The sequence below is a fragment of the Crinia signifera genome, chromosome 9 (assembly GCF_055691185.1).
Source record: "Crinia signifera chromosome 9, ASM5569118v1, whole genome shotgun sequence".
Classification (NCBI taxonomy): Eukaryota; Metazoa; Chordata; class Amphibia; order Anura; family Myobatrachidae; genus Crinia; species Crinia signifera.
In genome coordinates this window covers 98537357-98556228 of record NC_139225.1, presented here as the reverse complement: position 1 = coordinate 98556228, position 18872 = coordinate 98537357, and the positions used below count along the sequence as shown (strand labels likewise).

General features: G+C 44.1%; 1 protein-coding gene and 1 long non-coding RNA gene across 5 annotated transcripts in view; one reads left to right on the top strand and one right to left on the bottom strand.

Annotated features, from left to right (window-relative positions):
- Nucleotides 1–4405: 4405 nt before the first annotated feature.
- Nucleotides 4406–18872, bottom strand: part of LOC146036664 (uncharacterized) — a 39871-nt gene continuing 25404 nt past the window's right edge. Inside the window, exons 1-5 of one of the 4 annotated variants that reach the window (XR_014460911.1) lie at nucleotides 16040–16190; nucleotides 14377–14598; nucleotides 5054–5220; nucleotides 4687–4960; nucleotides 4406–4589 (exon numbers count right to left, since the gene is read on the bottom strand). This is a non-coding gene — a long non-coding RNA (uncharacterized LOC146036664). Of the gene's footprint in view, nucleotides 4590–4686; nucleotides 4961–5053; nucleotides 5221–14376; nucleotides 14599–16039; nucleotides 16191–16927; nucleotides 17343–18872 lie in introns of those variants that run through there. The other 3 variants (XR_014460910.1, XR_014460913.1, XR_014460912.1) reach the window with 3 other exon arrangements.
- LOC146035799 (uncharacterized) lies at nucleotides 5564–13624 on the top strand. The gene is made up of 2 exons (XM_083159437.1): nucleotides 5564–5679; nucleotides 10919–13624. The coding sequence occupies exon 2, from the start codon at nucleotides 11226–11228 to the stop codon at nucleotides 13260–13262; it is 2037 nt and encodes a 678-aa protein (XP_083015563.1). The 5' UTR covers nucleotides 5564–5679; nucleotides 10919–11225; the 3' UTR covers nucleotides 13263–13624.

Genomic DNA, 18872 nt, shown 5'->3' with positions numbered 1-18872 from the left:
GGGTTTGGGAGTGTGATTCCCTCTTTGTTGGTATGGCTGGTCTGCTCCAGGTCGACACACCCTAACACTTTATTAACATTTATGTTTTTCCCTATCACATTGTATGTATTATTTTAATCACACCTTCACCTTCCTACATAGCACTTATGTGCTTCTTATTTAACACCTACTAACTTTCATTTGTGTGCTGCCCTGGAGTAGTCAGCCTGTGCCGGCATATTGGGGGCCCACACCCCAGACCCATACCCAGTGTTAGGGACCCCCAGTGACAGAGATGCCTTGACGTACGGCCTGGGGGCTTAACCCTATATCTGCTTTTTATCAATTGCCAGGATAAAAATCCCGTGTCGGAGCCTTTCACACAGCTGGGAACACGGGTGAGACACGGGAAAAACCCAGGTAAATACCTGTGTCGAAGTCCAGGGAATTTAGACCCGTGTTGACCCTTTCAGACAGAAAAAAAACCCTGGTCGACACGGCAAGAGCCGGAAAATTACCGGGATAATACTGAAAGGGGTATAATACATTCACAGGGCAGATTTTCCCTCTGTCTGTGTGGTGGCTATATGATCGCAGTCCTCAGCAACTTTGCACAGCAGTGTCAGTGGCGGGGGTTGGGGGCACAGGTGCAAAAATATCATTTAGGTCAGAGTTGCCTACCCTCCCGTATTTAGCGATAGGCTCCTGATTTTTACCAGAGCCTCCCGGGGCCCTTGACAGTTACTACTGTTCTCTGGGACTTGGTCACTCGGAGAACAGCGGGCGGGAGGAGGCGGGGCCGCATATAGTAGCAGCCAGCAGGGCACTGTGTGCGGCGTTTCCGCAGATTGGGGAATCACTCATATTTTTATTTGACACATTATGCGATCACCATGGCATTATTCATTATTCTTGGCATGGTCCCTGTTGAGGATGCTGGAGGAGAAGGGGCAGGCAGTGGACAGCGGGCGGGAGGAGGCAAGGCCACTCTCTCTGATGGCAGCCACCCACCAATGACAGGCGGAGGAGGCAGGGCCGCACACAGGGACTGGGCAAGCCTCCTGCCGCTGAGCGGCCCGGCCTCAGCCCCAGTCTGTCACTGTCAGTGTGGCTGTGCGCATGCGCAACTTTCGGCGGCAGCGGCCTCTGTAGTGTTGGCCTCCCGGGAAAGCTCCCGGTAGATATAATGGCCAATCCACCCCTGGCGGCATATGAAGATTGATCAAAATAAATCCAGAATTGTCTAAATATTTTTTGGAAAAACTAAAACCACTATTTTAGTCAAGGCCAAAAAAATAACCATAGAGGAATAAACTGCACTTTTGAGGAAAGGCACCAAAATTATCACAAAGCGTGAAAAATAAAAAAAATACATTTATTCATACATGATTAAGCAACAATAATAAAACCAATTGTTCAATTAAAATGAAAAAGTGATCACATAGAACCATTTGTGTAGGTTTAATCAAGATTGTGGGAAGTGGTCACCTCTTCTTTTACCTAGGATCCTGTTCCTATAGTGGACTTTCAAATGTTATGTAAATGCACGGAGGTAAGTGTTCAAAAAGGACAGTCTTGCATCAAAAGTGCATGGATATTTATTTATTAACAGGTTTTTATATAACGCACACATATTCCGCAGCGCTGTACAGAGTATAGTTGAACATTCACATCAGTCCCTGCCCCAGTGGAGCTTACAATCTATATTCCCTACCACACATACACACACAGACATTCTAGGGTTAATTTTTGTTAGAAGCCAATTAACCTACCAGTATATTTTTGGATTGTGGGAGGAAACCGGAGTACCCGGAGGAAACCCACGCAAGCACATGGATAATATACAAACTCCGCACAGTTATAGCCATGGTGGAAATGGAACCCATGACCTCAGTGCTGTGAGGCAGTAATGCTAACCATGACACTATCCATACTGCCCCATATTGCCCTGCGGAGAAGTGCCAATTGGATGGATGTCCTCTGGTGGTGCTCATCTAAAAGTGCCAAATACAGTCCTGGTTCAGGTATCCAAATGGAAGGATTGATTTGTTGTAGGTCAACAATAGCCACAAATATTGGGGTGACACAGCCTGATGCGTTTTGCTGGGGTACTCCCAGCTTTTTCAAAGAACCTGTGAAAATAACCAACAGGATATTACTGTATTAACATCTGTCAAAGGCTGATTATTGGAAAAAGAAAACCACACCTGAAAATAGTCAACATAGCATAAGTGGACAGATGGTCAACACAAGCTTAAGGTCAACAAGGTTGACACTCAAGTTTTTCCATTTTTTGGGGCGTAGACTGACTTGGTTCATACTTTAGTATCCAAGTGGGCAAAGAGTGAGAATGTAATATTGTGCCCGAAGCATGGCGCATGCAGCGATGTATGCGAGGGGACGGGGTACACTTATACGGTGTCGATGTTGACAGACAACAGAAAACCGAGAAAAACTTGTGTCGACCATGTCCACCTTAAGCTTATGTCGACCTATGGTATGTGGACCATTGCAAGTGTTGACCTAGTCACTGTCGACCATTAGTGGTCGATATACACATTGTCGACCCCCTATACCTTAACCATACTCTCGCCATGATCTCTTATACACATAAAGCTGCTAAATTAGGAGGGAGACACATTGGGCCTTATTTTGGTTCATTCTTTCTGACAAAATCCTTCTTAGATGGGCAAAACCATGTGCACTGCAGGTGGGGCAGATGTAACATGTGCAGATAGAATTAGATTTGGGTGGGGTTTTACTTCAAAGTGAGATCTATATTGCAGTGTAAAAATAAAGCAGTCAGTATTTTCCCTGCACAGAAACAAAATTACTCACCCAAATCTAATTCTCTCTGCACATGTTACATCTGCCCCCCTGCAGTGCACATGGTTTTGTCCATCTAAGAAGGATTTTGTCAGAAAGAATGAACCAAAATGAGGCCCATTATGAGGGCTGATTCGGAGCTTCTGCAAATTGGCTGCATCGCATGCATACAAGAGTGCCAAGACAGGGGGAAAGCTGGCACTGTGTACCCGGGGCCGGAGTTGTTGGATGGTCCCTGGGTCAGTGCCCCTGTACAATACAGAACGTCCTCCTTTTGCAGCTTTTATTGCTCCTACTTTTATTTTATCCCTATGACCACAGCTCCTGGATTTAGCCACACCTCCAGTGCCCGGGCCCCGATCCACTTGCGATGGCTGTGCATTCATGGAAGCATACATGGATTAATCTCTGTGACCTATGTGAGTGGCGGGCATCACTATCAGCCTGCACTTTCACCAGCCCTATCTTTGCTGCCAGCGATCTAGCAGTTGCATTTTGTGCATACATACTTCTAGATAGGTCCCAATTATTGTACCACTGATACTGTATGTCAGTTTCGGTGTTTCTTTACATATTCCCTGTACAGCGCTGTGAAACCTAGGTGGTGTCTTTAAAAATAAATAACTAAATAAATAATAATAACGGCATATACATTCTGCTTACATGCCCAAAACCTGCCTCATACTATTATAAGCCTACGTACAAATGACCATTTTCCATCCAGTTACAACCACTTACTGTATCTACAAGTGGAGGTGCAGCTCAGATACATGTGGCTCTCAGTGTTCCCTAATGTTTGCCTCAGATACATGTGCAGCGCTATAAATCACTGAGGGGTAGATGTATGAAGCAGTGATAAGGGAGGAGAAGTGATAAAGGGCCTTATTCTAGTTCACTCCATACTTGCCTACATGACCCTCTCCATGCGGGAGAAAATGCTCTGCTCCTGGACTTCCCTGGTAATGTATGATTGCCAGCACCTGTGGTGAAACACCTTTACCTAGCTCCCCACAGGTGATGGCAATCATACATTACCAGGGAAGTCCAGAAACAGAGCATCATTTTCTCTCGCAAAGAGAGGGTCAGGTAGGCAAGTATGGTTCACTCTTAGAGGAAAATTCCTTCTTAGATGGACAAAACTATGTGCACTGCAGGTGGGGCAGATGTAACATGTGCAGAGAGAATTAGATTTGGGTGGGGTTTTTTCTTCAAAATGAGGTCTATATTGCAGTGTAAAAATAAAGCAGTTAATATTTTCCCGGCACAGAAACAAAATAACTCACCCACATCTAATTCTCTCTGCACATCTGCCCCCCTGCAGTGCACATGGTTTTGTCCATCTAAGAAGGAATTTGCCTCTAAGAGTGAACTAGAATAAGGCCCAAAGTGCCTGATACTTTATCACCAGCCAATCAGCTCCTGACTGTCCCTTTTTAAACCCAGCCTGTAACTTAACAGTTAGGAGCTGATTGTCCGGTGATAAAGTATCAGGCACTTTATCACTTCTCCTTTATTACTGCTTCATACATCTATCCCTCAATTCAGTTTTCACTCTACCAAAATGCAGTGCCAGGATTCATAGACAGGGACAGGCAATGTCTCATATGCATTTGTAGTTTATTAGCCTGTAAGAAAGCTTTCTCCATGTTGTAGGTGCTTGTTTGGCAGAACATGCACCAGTCCTTGGTGCCTATTAGCTCCATTCTGCATCGGAGGACCTAGTCGGCAGCAGCGGTTCTCCTCAGCATAGTAAGAGCCGGCACCGTCCTCTACTGTCTTTAGTTCTGCTGAGTAATAACAGAAATCCACACGAGCAAAGCCGCGGTCAAACCCGGTTTATGTATATAATATATACACGCTTGCACAGGTGTAACCACTTACATTTAATAGCGCACAAAAAAGGAGACTGGTGACTCGTATCTTCTCATAGTAATGGTAATGTTTGTTCAACTCCTGTTATGCTACGATTATACAGGGAATGAGAACTCACATGTTTACCAGGATATTCTGTAAGACTGTGATAGTGTAAGGCAGCCGCAGGTGGTGGCCTCAGGCAATCTCGTTGGGCTTATGATTATGGTAGTGAAGGATGATCAAGTACAGGATGACGGTGGTGCTGGCAACTCTGTTAGCAGCTGATGCATCTATACCTTCTCTATAAAACAATATGTACCATAGAAGCACTGTTAAAATAAATATTAAAAAAATAATGGAAATAGTGAGGGACAGATTCAACTGTAACTCCTACCTGTGATCAGAAGGAGGGGGGGCTGCTGATCTCTGCGCTGCTGGGTCTCCACTACCTTTGTTCCACCGCTAGCCGGTCCAGGCAAGCGCACTATTGGGTGATTGTATTGTGCATGTGCAAAATCCTGGCTTCAATGTGCTGCATCGCCTGCAGCCCATCTGTAACATCTGCCATTGGAGAGATTTAAGGAGAGACCTGAGTTACTGAAGGGTTAATCAGCCATCTTGTTTTCATTGAAGGGTTAATCAGCCATCTTGTTTCTCTATGTCTGTCCCTGCTGATTTCAAGGTGGTTATATCCTGGCTCTTTTCCAGTACTCGCTGCTATCATAAACTTTGTTACTTTCCTTAGACACTGTACATTCTGTGCTTTCTCATAACTAACGAATACTACACAAGGCGATGTATAAGCCACCCCACAAAGACACTGCTATTTCCCTACCTCTGCACCAAATATTAACCAATCATGTAATTGAACCAGCGTCGTTTGTTGTGTATAAATATGTTGTTTTCGTCATCATTAAATCAGAGTTCAACCTTGTATCTGTGGTCATCGTTACTGGTCATATCATATGAGGTTACACTCTCACGGAGCTCTAAGGGGTCTTCACACTGAGGTCAAATAAGGTAATTAATAGATCAGACAATCGATACATCGGCGTATGATCGATTCTCTTCAAGTGGGGGCTCTGCCGCGGGATGCGAGGTCCATTCCTACACAGATGTCATAAAGATTTTACAGTCTGCCTGAATCTGTTGTGAGGTTACGGACATACTCGATCCTGAACCTGTGACACCATGCCTGGGGTATGTTGAATGTCTTATATAGAAGTTAGAGTCTTCTATCATAGAAGTTAAAGTCTTCTATTTTTGTGCACATAACCTGATCTAGGATCAGATGCCGTACTTGGAGTACGAAGGAGACCTGGGGTCTTTAGTCTAAATAGTGATGCCGTACTTGGAGTACGAAGGAGACCTGGGGTCTTTAGTCTAAATAGTACCTCACTTTGAACGCCCATTCTTTATTGGCCAATTGTCTTTATTGTATTGTCTTAAAGTATAAGTTTTTCTTTCATTCAATATCCCTGTGTGATTGGTGAGTATACACACTCGTGATATCTGTATTTCCTTGTAAACCGTGCGGCTGGTAAGTTCACGCACAATAACTTCACCATTTGTCTAATCTGACTACTGTATGCCAACAGACTTGCGGACTTTATGCTCTCCTTCTCGGAGTAACGCAACGTGAGGCTTCACATACAGTTCTCAGCAACATAACAACAAGACTCTGTCCACCGTCACGTAGACGGTCTGTTGTTTCACTAACATTTTGTACTTTTATATTTAATGGGATGTATCTAGAGGAAATATAGTTCATATAATATTCAGATAAAGACCAACCCTCACAGTCTGCTGCCACAGGTCCCGACCTGCCTGACTGAAGACGGTGCCCCTGGTCTGAGTATTAAGAACTTTCCACGCTCCCATTCATAGTCAGAAATATTGATACACAATCATACCCCGACATGGGTGGAAATAATAGTAAGAATAAAACAGTCTATCCACCCCCATTACCTAGTGAAATATGTAAGGAATATGTTGCCCACAAATTATTACCTTGTTAATCCATGAGGTGGACAATATAATAGATGGGACTGGAATCAAGTCCCCAGTATTAATACCCCGATCCCTGCAATATAGTAAACAGCTGCAGACTATCCCCTTAACAAAGCACAGGAGATAACTGACATGTGGAATGAAATCACCGTACACCAGTTCAGCTTTGAAAGATCTATTTTCTGTTGAGCTCTCAGGGTGTACGGCGGATTCCTGCTAGGCTTCTGTGTCTTTGCTGGAAGAGGGGGGTCTGAGGGGGAAGCTGCAGTATTGGCCTCTCTCTCCCTAACACTGAACATCGCTGCCTATTGCAGTTTCATGTAAATAGAAACCTACAGTCACTGAATTTTGGAAGAGATTTAAAAGATGCTGGACTGAGGAAACGGGACTATTTCTTGAAATATTCCCTTTACTCATTTCCACCTTTATCAATAACCTACACCCCTCCATTTCCACGCCAGTCAAACAGAATGTCTCTACCTGGACATCTGACAAACTCACTGAATTTAGTGAGCACTTATATGAAAAAGAATCTGCTGGATGTTTTGATATGAAGAAGACTGTCGTCACTTCTACTCACAACTTCCAAAATAATAACAGAGGCCCACCAAATAGACCAAATAGGGGGATCCCACAAAATAACCAGAAAAGACCATATAGACCCCCTCAGGGTCCAACACCCCGTGCGCCTCCATACAACAGAGATTACAACAATACTGGTGCAGTACCAAGACAAACAACTTGTTTCAACTGTGGCCGGAATACACACTGGGCTAGGGACTGTCCACTCCCTCCCCAGAAACCACAACAACCTTACACTCCCAGACCCCAACAGGGACCATACAGACCACACTCAACATCAGTTCAAGACCATGTACGTTTCAGAGTGGACTGGTCTGACCCTGCACATTGACGGGGCCCGGAGGAGGGTATCCCATCTTTTGCACAGTTCACTACTCATTGGGAAGATTCACCCCTCATCACATTATATGTTGATGATAAAAAACTGTCCTTTCTAGTAGACAGTGGGGCAACAACCAGTGTTTTGTGTTCTCTTAACTATGATGGTGAACTGCAAAAGACTACTCCTTCAATGGGAATCAACGGGATACCCACTGACACATACCTGACTGACCCAGTTATCATACGCTCTGACAAGGGAAAACACTTAGGGATACACCAATTCAGGATCATCCCAGAATGTCCTGTTAACTTACTGGGCCGTGACTTGTTTAGTAAATTCCACATCTCCATCTCACCCTCTCCACAAGGGAGTGGGCTCCAAGTCACCTCCCCACACTTTGTGTCACTACAAAATACTCTGGACAACTCACTTGATCAAATTGATGATAGAATTTGGGCCATTGGCCCTTATGACACTGGCTTCATACCCTGTACACCATACAAAGCCAAGCTCAAACCAGATACACAACCCGTGTTTTGCAGACAATATTCACTCTCACCAGAAAAGATTGAAGGTCTTAGACCTATGATACATGACTTCCTCGAACAAGGCATACTCAGGTACATTGTCTCACCTTACTCGACACCTATCAACCCTGTTGCTAAGGCCGATGGCTCTGTTAGATTCGTACAAGACTTGAGAAAAGTAAATGATCTCATTGTTCCTATTGCACCCATAGTACCTGACATCAATTCACTCATCTCAGCAATCCCTGCAAACGCAACCCACTTTAATGTCATAGATTTGAAAAACGCATTTTTAGCATTCCTATAGACACAGAGACCCAATTACTCTTTGCTTTTTCATTTGAAGGTAAACAATTAACCTGGTGTCGTTTACCCCAAGGCTATATTGACTCTCCAGTGGTCTATAGCATAATCCTCCAAGCCACATTGGCTCCATGGCACCCCCCCCATAGTTCTGTCCTGCTACAGTATGCAGATGATCTGCTTCTCTGTAGTGTCACCGAGGAGACCAGCCGGTTAGATGGAATCTCATTGTTAAACTGGTTAGCAGAATGTGGACACAAAGTGTCAAGAGAAAAATTGCAATGGTGTAAAACGCATGTCAATTACCTGGGTTTTGTACTCTCTGAGGGAGAAAGAAAAATCAGTCCACAACGCATACAGTCTGTATTGGGCCTGGTCACCCCAACTACCCAGAAGGATATGTTGTCTTTCTTGGGTATGGTAAGTTACTGCAGACAGTGGATCTCTGATTGTTCCTACTATGATAATATCTTGAGACAATGCACACTCAAAGACAAACCCAAGGTTATACAATGGTCAGATGAAATGTATTCTGCATTTAAAAAAATTGAAAGAAATGTTAGTACAGAGTCCCGCGCTTGGTCTCCCGGACTATATGTTATCATTTCACTTGTTTGCAAGGGACACATGTACAACTATGGCGGGTGTACTGACCCAACTTCATGGAGGCAAAATGCGCCCAGTCGCATTCTTCTCAAAGGTAATGCCTGTCACTGTGCAAGGAATGCCAGCTTGTCTTCGAGCACTGGCTGCCTGTGCAATGGTTGTTGAGATGTCCACATCACTTACATTAGGACATCCTACTGTGTTACATACCACACATAATGTCCTCTCCATCCTCAAAGGTCTACACACACAACACATGTCTGCCCAAAGACTCAGCGGCTATGAAGTACTCCTACTAGGGAACCCTTCTCTCACTGTAAAATACGCAACAAACACAGAAGGACCTGTCCCTGTACTAAACGCACTTTTAGGTCTTAAAGGACCTGACGACGAGGCGCCGCCTCAACATGACTGTACTCTGACAATTGACTCAGAAACTTCACCCAGACAAGACATGTCGACTGTACCTATCCCCGATGCCGACATAATATTTGTTGACGGCTCCTGCAGCCGTCCCAATGACAACACGTACCAGGCAGGATATGCAGTGGTTAAACTTCCAAACACCACCCTTGAAGCAAAGACAGTCCCCTTACAGTCAGCACAAGCTGCAGAACTCATTGCACTCACTCGAGCTTGTCACATTTACAAAGACAAACCTGTCACAATTTACACGGACTCCAAATACGCTTACGGAGTTGTTCATGATCATGGGATGATCTGGTAACGCCGAGGCTTCACTGGTGCTGATGGGAAAGGCATATCACATGCGCAACTCATCACAGATCTCTTACACGCAATTACATTACCATCTCAAATTGCCATCCTTCATTGTAAAGCACACACTGGAGGAAAGGATGATATCAGCAAAGGCAACGCTCTTGCTGATACCGCTGCTAAACGTGCTGCCACTATAGCAACATATAACCTCACTCTTGCTGTCATCTCGCCTCCTTCGTTAGATGATACATACCTACTGACAGAATTACAGGCTGCTGCCTCTAATTCAGATCTATCAGATTGGACATATCCAATACTGCAGAAGAATCCACGGACTGGATTAATCTGCAAAGAGGGGAAACCATGTATACCCCAAACCAGTGCATCATTGTTCATAGCACACTACCACGGAGTAGGACACCATAGTATAGTAACAACTACTTTACTCCTCTCCAATGATTTCTACATTACTAATGCAAAAGATCTCATTAAACAATACATCAGTAGATGTATAATATGTCTCAGAAACAACCCAAATAACCCAGACAAAGCAAGACACCAGCACCTAGAATACCCAACCACTCCATTCACTCACCTGCAAATCGATTTTACACATATCAATAATGCAGGAAGACAGGAATATGCCCTGGTCATTGTCGACATGTTTTCTCGGTGGCCAGAAGCATATGCCACTAAATCAGAAGATGCAAAAACAGTAGCCCGCATACTCACGCGAGAAATCATTCCGCGCTGGGGATGCCCGCTTCAAATTAATAGTGATAAAGGTTCAGCCTTCACAGCCAAGGTCACAGCAGAACTAGTCAAAGCACTGCAAATAGAATGGAAGTTTCACATTCCATATCATCCACAGAGTTCCGGTATCGTGGAACGCATGAACCGTACTCTTAAAGATAAACTACGTAAAGCGACAGGAGGTACATTTGCAAAATGGAAACAAGTCCTTCCTATCGTATTGGCTGAAATTAGAATGACACCACAAAAGACTCTAGGTTACTCCCCCTTTGAAATACTAATGGGCAGACCTTTTCCCACGCCCTGGGCAAAGAAACCACTAGTTACAACTGAGGGAGATCTAGACATAATAAGAGAAGAGTACATTAGATCCCTAATAGAGAAACTTAATGAGTTAGAACAAAATGTTATCTTTAAGAATCCTTCTCATCCACAGATACCCACTCACCCATTCAGGGTTGGAGACAAGGTCGTAGTGAAAGTGTTGCCGAGAAACAAGCACCCCGGAGATTTCACCTACGGTCCAGAAACAGAAGTGGTCGCGGTTACCAGGACGGCTGTCCTCACCGACGAAGGACCAACGTGGATCCATGCATCCAGAGTAAAGAAAATTCCACCTCCACCACACGTCAACACAGAGGTCGACACCGATCCCGAGACTGACACAGACGGGACGAGAGAGGTAATAACGGGAGCCAGTGGCTCTGACCTCCAACTTGGAGAAGACCTGCCGGCTGGAGGTGATGAGGAATCAGGGGTACAACATTCTGAAGCCGAGGACGACGCTACAGGATATGACTCCCCCCACCTTAGCCCTAGTGATTTTATTCGGGCTTGTTCTTTATAACTGTTTTGCTGAAGTTGATATTACTCAGAATGATGGACGTTTTACCTTCTGGTATAATTCTTCTAGTACAACTGTTGCTACTTTCATATTTTCTTATTGTGATATTGTATCTTGTTCAAACAATCAAGGCGGGAATCGAGAAGAACCACCGCTGCCCTGGCTGTGTAACATCCAACACACACCACACGCTGTAAGTCACGTATATATATGTGTCACTAGTACTTACTGGGGAGATTCTTGCAACTCATGGGGGGCTGTTGGGTGGAACACTAGAGCAGATACCACTGCCTTTGATATCAGCCAAGACTGGGGATATTACCCCGATGTTGGCATCCATAAATGGTCCAATGGTCGATCCTTACTAGCCCGTATGTCCCTACGAAAAAAGGGCACCTGCAATGGCCAATTTATCATTAACTTAGAAAACCCGGCCCCCGGTGATGCCGGACTATATGTCTTGGGTAAATATCAATCAGGGGAAAACGGGGGCCCAAGAGGAAAATTCCATTTAAAGGACATGTACGATAACCCAGAATACACCGCCCTCAAAGCCACTGTAAAACCTAAAACACCACCATCATTCCTTAAACCACATGTCACTACTTTTAATGATATGTTGGCCATTGATAATCCCACGTATGAAGATACCATGTCTATGGAAACAGGTTTCTCTGATGTAAATTATTGGCTAGAATGGATGAAATATAATGCACGTAAAGTTAATCAAACTGATTGTTATGTGTGTGGAAAATCCAGACCCCACTTGGGTACGGTGCCCATACACATACCTTCAGACCAAGATAAATGTTTCTTTAGCCTGTATACTGATATTATTGTAGAAGAAACCAAATGTGAACAATGGAAGAAAGAATATCCCATAATGGTAAAGAATACCAATCCTGGTAGTACCATAACCATTTATCCTGGTAATTATACATGTTATTACTCAAACAGCACTGCACAAAACACTGTAGATCTGAAATTGTTTCCTGATGGGTATTGTGCTGAACGAAGACATATCAGTATACCCACCATGAAAAAATCATTAGGAGACATTTATTTTATTTGTGGAGACATGAGACTCAGGACAAAGCTGGACAATCCTTGGAAAGGAGAGTGTGCCCTGGCAAAGATCATTATGCCCATACACATTCTCCCAGCCGATTTGCCTGAGCCTCCTCCCACAAATAAACCTACCACAAACTCCAGAAACAAAAGAGAAGCTCCAAAGGAAAGTTTCGATCCACACATATACATAGACACTATTGGTGTTCCCCGGGGAGTTCCTAAAGAATTTAAGGCTCGTGATGAGGTCGCTGCCGGCTTCGAGTCCCTGCTTCCCCAGGTAACCATCAATAAAAATGTGAACTGGATAAATTACATATATTATAATCAACAGCGCTTCGTTAATGATACTAGGGACGCTTTGAAAGGTATTGCTGAACAGTTAGAAGCCACATCACAAATGACATTTCAGAATCGCATGGCTTTAGATATGATGCTTGCCGAGAAAGGAGGAACCTGTGTGTACATAGGTAAGGTTGATGGATGCTGTACTTATATCCCAGACAACACAGGTCCTAATGGGAAAACTACCCTAGCTATTAAACATCTAGAAGATTTATCCATCGAACTCAAGAAGAACTCAGGTGTCACGGACCCCTGGAGTAGCTGGTTTGGATGGCTAAACGATTGGAAACACGCACTAACACAAATAGGCATGTTTATTCTCATTATAATTATTGTACTTATGATAGTAGGATATTGTGTCTTTCCCATATGTAAGAAAATTGGTTCCAAGTACCTGGATAATGTAACACCTGCTATGTACACTGATCTCGCCAAAAGCCTTCCCTCACCAGAAGATTATAGTGAATATGTTAAAATCCATCGTACCAAACAAGATGCCATCTACAAGAATCAAATTGTCTAAAAAGGACATTGATTCTAAGAGGGGATTGAAGGGTTAATCAGCCATCTTGTTTTCATTGAAGGGTTAATCAGCCATCTTGTTTCTCTATGTCTGTCCCTGCTGATTTCAAGGTGGTTATATCCTGGCTCTTTTCCAGTACTCGCTGCTATCATAAACTTTGTTACTTTCCTTAGACACTGTACATTCTGTGCTTTCTCATAACTAACGAATACTACACAAGGCGATGTATAAGCCACCCCACAAAGACACTGCTATTTCCCTACCTCTGCACCAAATATTAACCAATCATGTAATTGAACCAGCGTCGTTTGTTGTGTATAAATATGTTGTTTTCGTCATCATTAAATCAGAGTTCAACCTTGTATCTGTGGTCATCGTTACTGGTCATATCATATGAGGTTACACTCTCACGGAGCTCTAAGGGGTCTTCACACTGAGGTCAAATAAGGTAATTAATAGATCAGACAATCGATACATCGGCGTATGATCGATTCTCTTCAGTTACAACATGTATATATACCTGATCGCACTCTCATGTAACAATGCCTGTAACTAAATTAAATGAACCAATTTAAATCAATGAACTCATTTTAATTAATCAATCAATCAACCAACCAATTAATCCATCAATTAATCAATGCTTTACCTGTCTGCCACTATATACTCCACCTCTATTTCCCTGTACATCCCTGGGGCCTATTCTTGTTTAATCACAATATTTTTTCTATTCTGTCTATGGGGTTGTATACAGTAGTTTATTGAATTGCCATCATGTCTGCCACTGTTTTACACCGCTGTGTGTTTGTGCCGCTGCTCCGTCACTATGTTTAGCCAGCCATTCTTTGCCCTACAGTATATATGTGAACAATATTGTGAGTGGTGAGGTGCTAAAACTGACTGGGAATAACTGGCAATTAATTATATACTGCTGTAGGGATGGAAAAAAATACCCCAAACACATTATTTTAGCTGTTTTAGCAATCTGTGTTTTCGATGCTGAATTATGAGAAAAGAGGGACTGTCTGCAGTCTCCATGGGGGCACCCAGTGGCATATTTATAATGGGTGCAATGTGTGGGGGGGCCCACACCACACGCATTTCTTTTAATACTCACCCCTCGTAGTCCCGCGGTGAAGGCAGCAGCAGAAGAGCGGTGGCCATTTTTCTGGAGATCTGTGCATGCCCTCTAGTGCTTAGACTCTATTGCACTGCTCGTCCCTGCTGCTGGCAGAAAGGAGGCGGCCCAAACAGAGGAGGCCTCACATGGTCCTCCTCTTCTCCTATAGCTCCCCTGGGGGCATCCCCCTTTTTCTGTGGGTGCATGCACTTTGCTCTACTGCAGATATTTGGGAAAATTATTATAAGGAGGAAAATTATAAATTATGGAGGAGGCATGAAACAGAAACAAAAATATAATGCTATATATTGTTTAGAGAGAGGGCCCCAAACCGGTATATAGCCTTAAGTTTTAAATCTGGCTCTGGGTGTTGGTGCCCAAATTGAAATCTAAATAGCATTGCAAAAAATAAAGCTGCCCATTATATGTGGGCTACATACAAAAACAGCCAGTATTTACCTGCATGCAATAAATGTGTTTGCGGCCCCTTTGCATTGCAGCATGGTGTGTCCAGGCGCAGTTACTTTTATTTTGAGGAAAAATCCTGTTACTACATCAGCCACTTAATGTATAGATCAGTACATCTAATGATGTAGGTGTAATCTGGCTGGTACTATGGGCCTATAATTTAACTATGGGATTCCTAATAAAGCAATAAATAATCAATTTGTGCACAATTATGGGGGGTAAGAAAGAACGTCCCATACTTGTCCTGTGTTGTTCCAAAGAAAAATCATTCTTGAATCTAATCTAAATTCTCCTAATCAGGGCTGGCGCTACCCACTCAGCAGCTCCTGCAAAGCAGGGAGGCGCCATGCTGAAAAGGCGCTGTCTCCCTCCCTGCTCTGCTAAAGCTGCCTCAGCCCTCACTGTCACTGCGTCCTGCATGCCGCCTGCAGCGCCTGTCTGACAGTGGGCGGCAGTATGGAGAGGCTGAGCAGCTCCCTGCACTGCGCACACACTGTCCTCCTGCGACCTGCCCCCTCTTCCTCACAGACACTTGCGCTGAGGCATGTAGCGCTGTCTATGAATGCATGGGTGACATGTCATGTCCGGATCTGCTCCCTACCCATTGCTCCCTGTCAGCTGTCAATCAAATGACGAACAGGCAGCAGCGCCGCCTCCCCTTCCTTCCCTCTTCTCAGTGTGCTGTGCCAGTGCCGATGCCAGTCCTCAACACTCCGCCCCCTCTATCTCCTCCCATCTGCTCCTTCTCTCCCCTCCTTTCCCCCTCAGTCACGACTGCACACTTTTTGTACTGCTTTCTGATCGCATCGCACACACATTGCATGCATGCCGTGTGATGCGATCTAGCCCATAACATATGCGATTCTCGCAGCATGTATGGGCACCTTTAGTGCCTGCAACATTTTGCGGACACAGCACTGAGATGGTGTATGCATACATGTACATGCACCTGAGATCCTCCATAGGATTGCATACACTCCCACAATCGGGCTGCAGCTTGTTGCAATGGCAATGTGAAAGGTTTTAAAATTTATGGTTTGCAGGAGGGCGCCGGACACACTAGCACCGGCCCTGCTCCTAATGCATCTACATTGGGAGTTCTTTAATATTGTCATACCCTAAGGACTAGGAATCTGGGTATAGACTACCGTATACTAGGATTTATAGACCATCCATCTAATGTCGGTATTACCTCCTTTTCTCCTTATACCCTTCCGAAATGAGGGGTATAAACAGGTAGCTATGGAATAAGTCCAATTTAAAATTTAGGACACAAATGCAATAAATATTTAGTTCTGTTGGCAATAAGCAAACAGCATATATTGTACTGATCCCATTGGTGGATTCAGTCTGTGCTGTGAGTATCATTATGACATCACAACCTGATCAGGGCCAGAGTCAGTTTAGCGGCAGACTGAGACAGAGCACTCTCAAGATGCTCAGCGTTTTCTTTATATTTAGCCTTTTTGGCTTATTTGGCTTATTTGATTTATCAGCAGATGGTAAGGAACAATTCATTTACATGATTTTATTTGAGTATAAAGTTATAAGTCACGTTATTTAGAAATAGGGGCCTATTTCTCATGCTCAAACAACTTATAACCCAAATGCGATCCTCAGGGCACCCCAACAGTCCAGGTTATAAGTATATCCATGGTTCAGTACACATGAGTTAATCAAACTTGGTAATAAATAGTAAATAAATAATAAATGGCTAATAAAGTCACCTGTGTCCAAGCATGGATATACATAAGACCTGGACCGTTTCGGTGCCTTGAGGAACATGTTTAAGAACATCTGTTCTAACCATTAAAAACAACTCTTCCCATGATATGAAATGCTATATGTATTATATTTATTTATTATTACAGTAGTAAAAGATTAATTCATGACCAAGCGGGGACTGGGAAGCCTGCACATATATATTAAAGTATTATAATAAATAAAAATAATTACAATTTCATCTGCGTCGCATAGCAAATCAGATGCACTAGCCACTGGGGTACTTATTATCTGCCTGGCCATTAGCTTCAGTATATTCCTAGTGTGTGCTGCGAGGTCTAGCAATTTCTGTACTCACAGTGAAGCCACGCCTCCAGTCGTATTCCACTCACATCTCAGGTAGGTACACAATGGGGGAGGAGCCGTAGCCACAGGGGGCAGGAGCCATAGCCATGGGGAGGAGGAGCTACATCCATGGGGAGAAAGTCACTGCTACAATTTTTTTTAAGAAAATGAATTGTAATTGCGCTCGTGTCAGACTCGCAATAAGGTTAAGTGTGTCTGTTGTATATGACTGTCCAGGGGTCTTGGAGAGAGATGAAGTGGATGGAGATAAGGTACCAGCCAATCACCTCCTAACTGCCATGTTCAGAAATGACAGTTATGAGCAGTGGCACCAGCCTCTCCCACCAGCCCAGCACATGCTGCTCAGTGCCGTGTGCTGAGCTGGGGAGAGAGGCAGCTGCAACCTGTCCTATCTCTTACTGAGCGGGTGTACAATGCCACCCCCTGCTACATTTTTTTTTAAACAGGGGTGTGGCGATGCTCCCTTCCATTGCCACATCCCCTCATTTTACCGAGACCTGGCAGAGCTGTCAGTGCCTCTGGTTATAAGCTGATTGGCTGGTACTATGGGTGTAAATCACTACTGGCATAAGCCATCAGTAGAACAGTGCAGCATGGGTCCTGTGATCGCATCTATACTGTACATGCGTGTAACTCCTGATTCCAGGGTGTGGTGAGGCCAAGGACTGTGTCCCTTTCCCAATTTCCTTGGCCTCACAATTCCGCCTGCGACTACATTGCTCAGGATTGTATATGCTAAGCTGCTGCGAGCAGCTTACCATATACGATCCATGCTGAATACGGCCGGCATCCACTTTATCTCTCTCCAAGTATATTTTAACAATTTTCTTTCTTTAAGAACATACCTGATTGGCTATATCTGGGTTTTAGGCAATGCTTAAATGTAATATATTCTTATTTTGCAGTCTCCTCCCTGGAAATCCCGGAATATATGAAGGGACATGGTGAGTTCTTATCAAATAGGTTTTCCAGTCTACATAAATACTAAAACGGACTGCTGATAAAAATGATGTAATCACATTGGGAGGTAGCGATGGCTGGTCTGACCACGCCCACCAGTGTCACTGATGTTACAGGAGTGAGGGGACAGTGAGGAGAGAGTGCAGCGAGGAGGGGAGTAAAAGTGTTGGGGGATATTATATATTTTGTTATGTGTCTGTGTGGGAGATCCTATGTACTGTATGTTATGTTATAATGTGTCTGTGCTATGTATGTTGTGTTATTATGTGTCTGTGATGTTACAGTATTTATGTTGTGTTATGTGTCTGTGTGGTAGATGTCATGTATTGCGTTATGCGTTTTTGTGCAAGATATTTGTTATGTTACTATGTTTCTGTGTGGTAGATATTATACTGTATATGTCTTGTGTTATATTGTGTCTTAATAGTGTTTGAAATTAATTTATTTTTCTTTGCAGAAAAATACAGCAGCCCAGAGGTATATGAATACTACCTCCTTTGGGAAATGGAGCCAAGATCAGAGGACAGTAAGTATATATATGTATACTACAGACAGAGGTATATGGGTACTAACTACCTGCTGTGGAAGATGGAGGCATTGGCAGAGGACAGTTAGTCTATATATGTATAACACAGACAGTCTCTGGCCTGGAGGACAAAGCAGGATGGTATGGGGGGCAGTGTAGCATAGTACTCCCGCTAAGTTGTTTTAGTCCTGCCCGATTTTTAAAGGGCAAAATGCGCCCTGCCCCTCCAGCAGCGCCACGCTAAAAGAGCCTGCAGCCTGTCCCCGCCGGTGTGCCCGGCAGCTCAGGGACTTCGGCTGGGCCAGGCCCGCCCCCTTGCGCGACGGTGGCAGCCTGGGACTGCTCACAATGGTGACATCGGTGGGCCCGGTCCGCCCTCCTTATGCTGCCCCCGTGCAGCAGTGCCCTGCCCTGCTTAGTTCCTAGAAGGAACCCTTCACAGCTGGCCAAG

Bases quoted from the DNA above. Each gene is read 5' to 3' on its own strand.
- LOC146035799 (XM_083159437.1), top strand. From the start codon at position 11,226: ATGAGGAATCAGGGGTACAACATTCTGAAGCCGAGGACGACGCTACAG.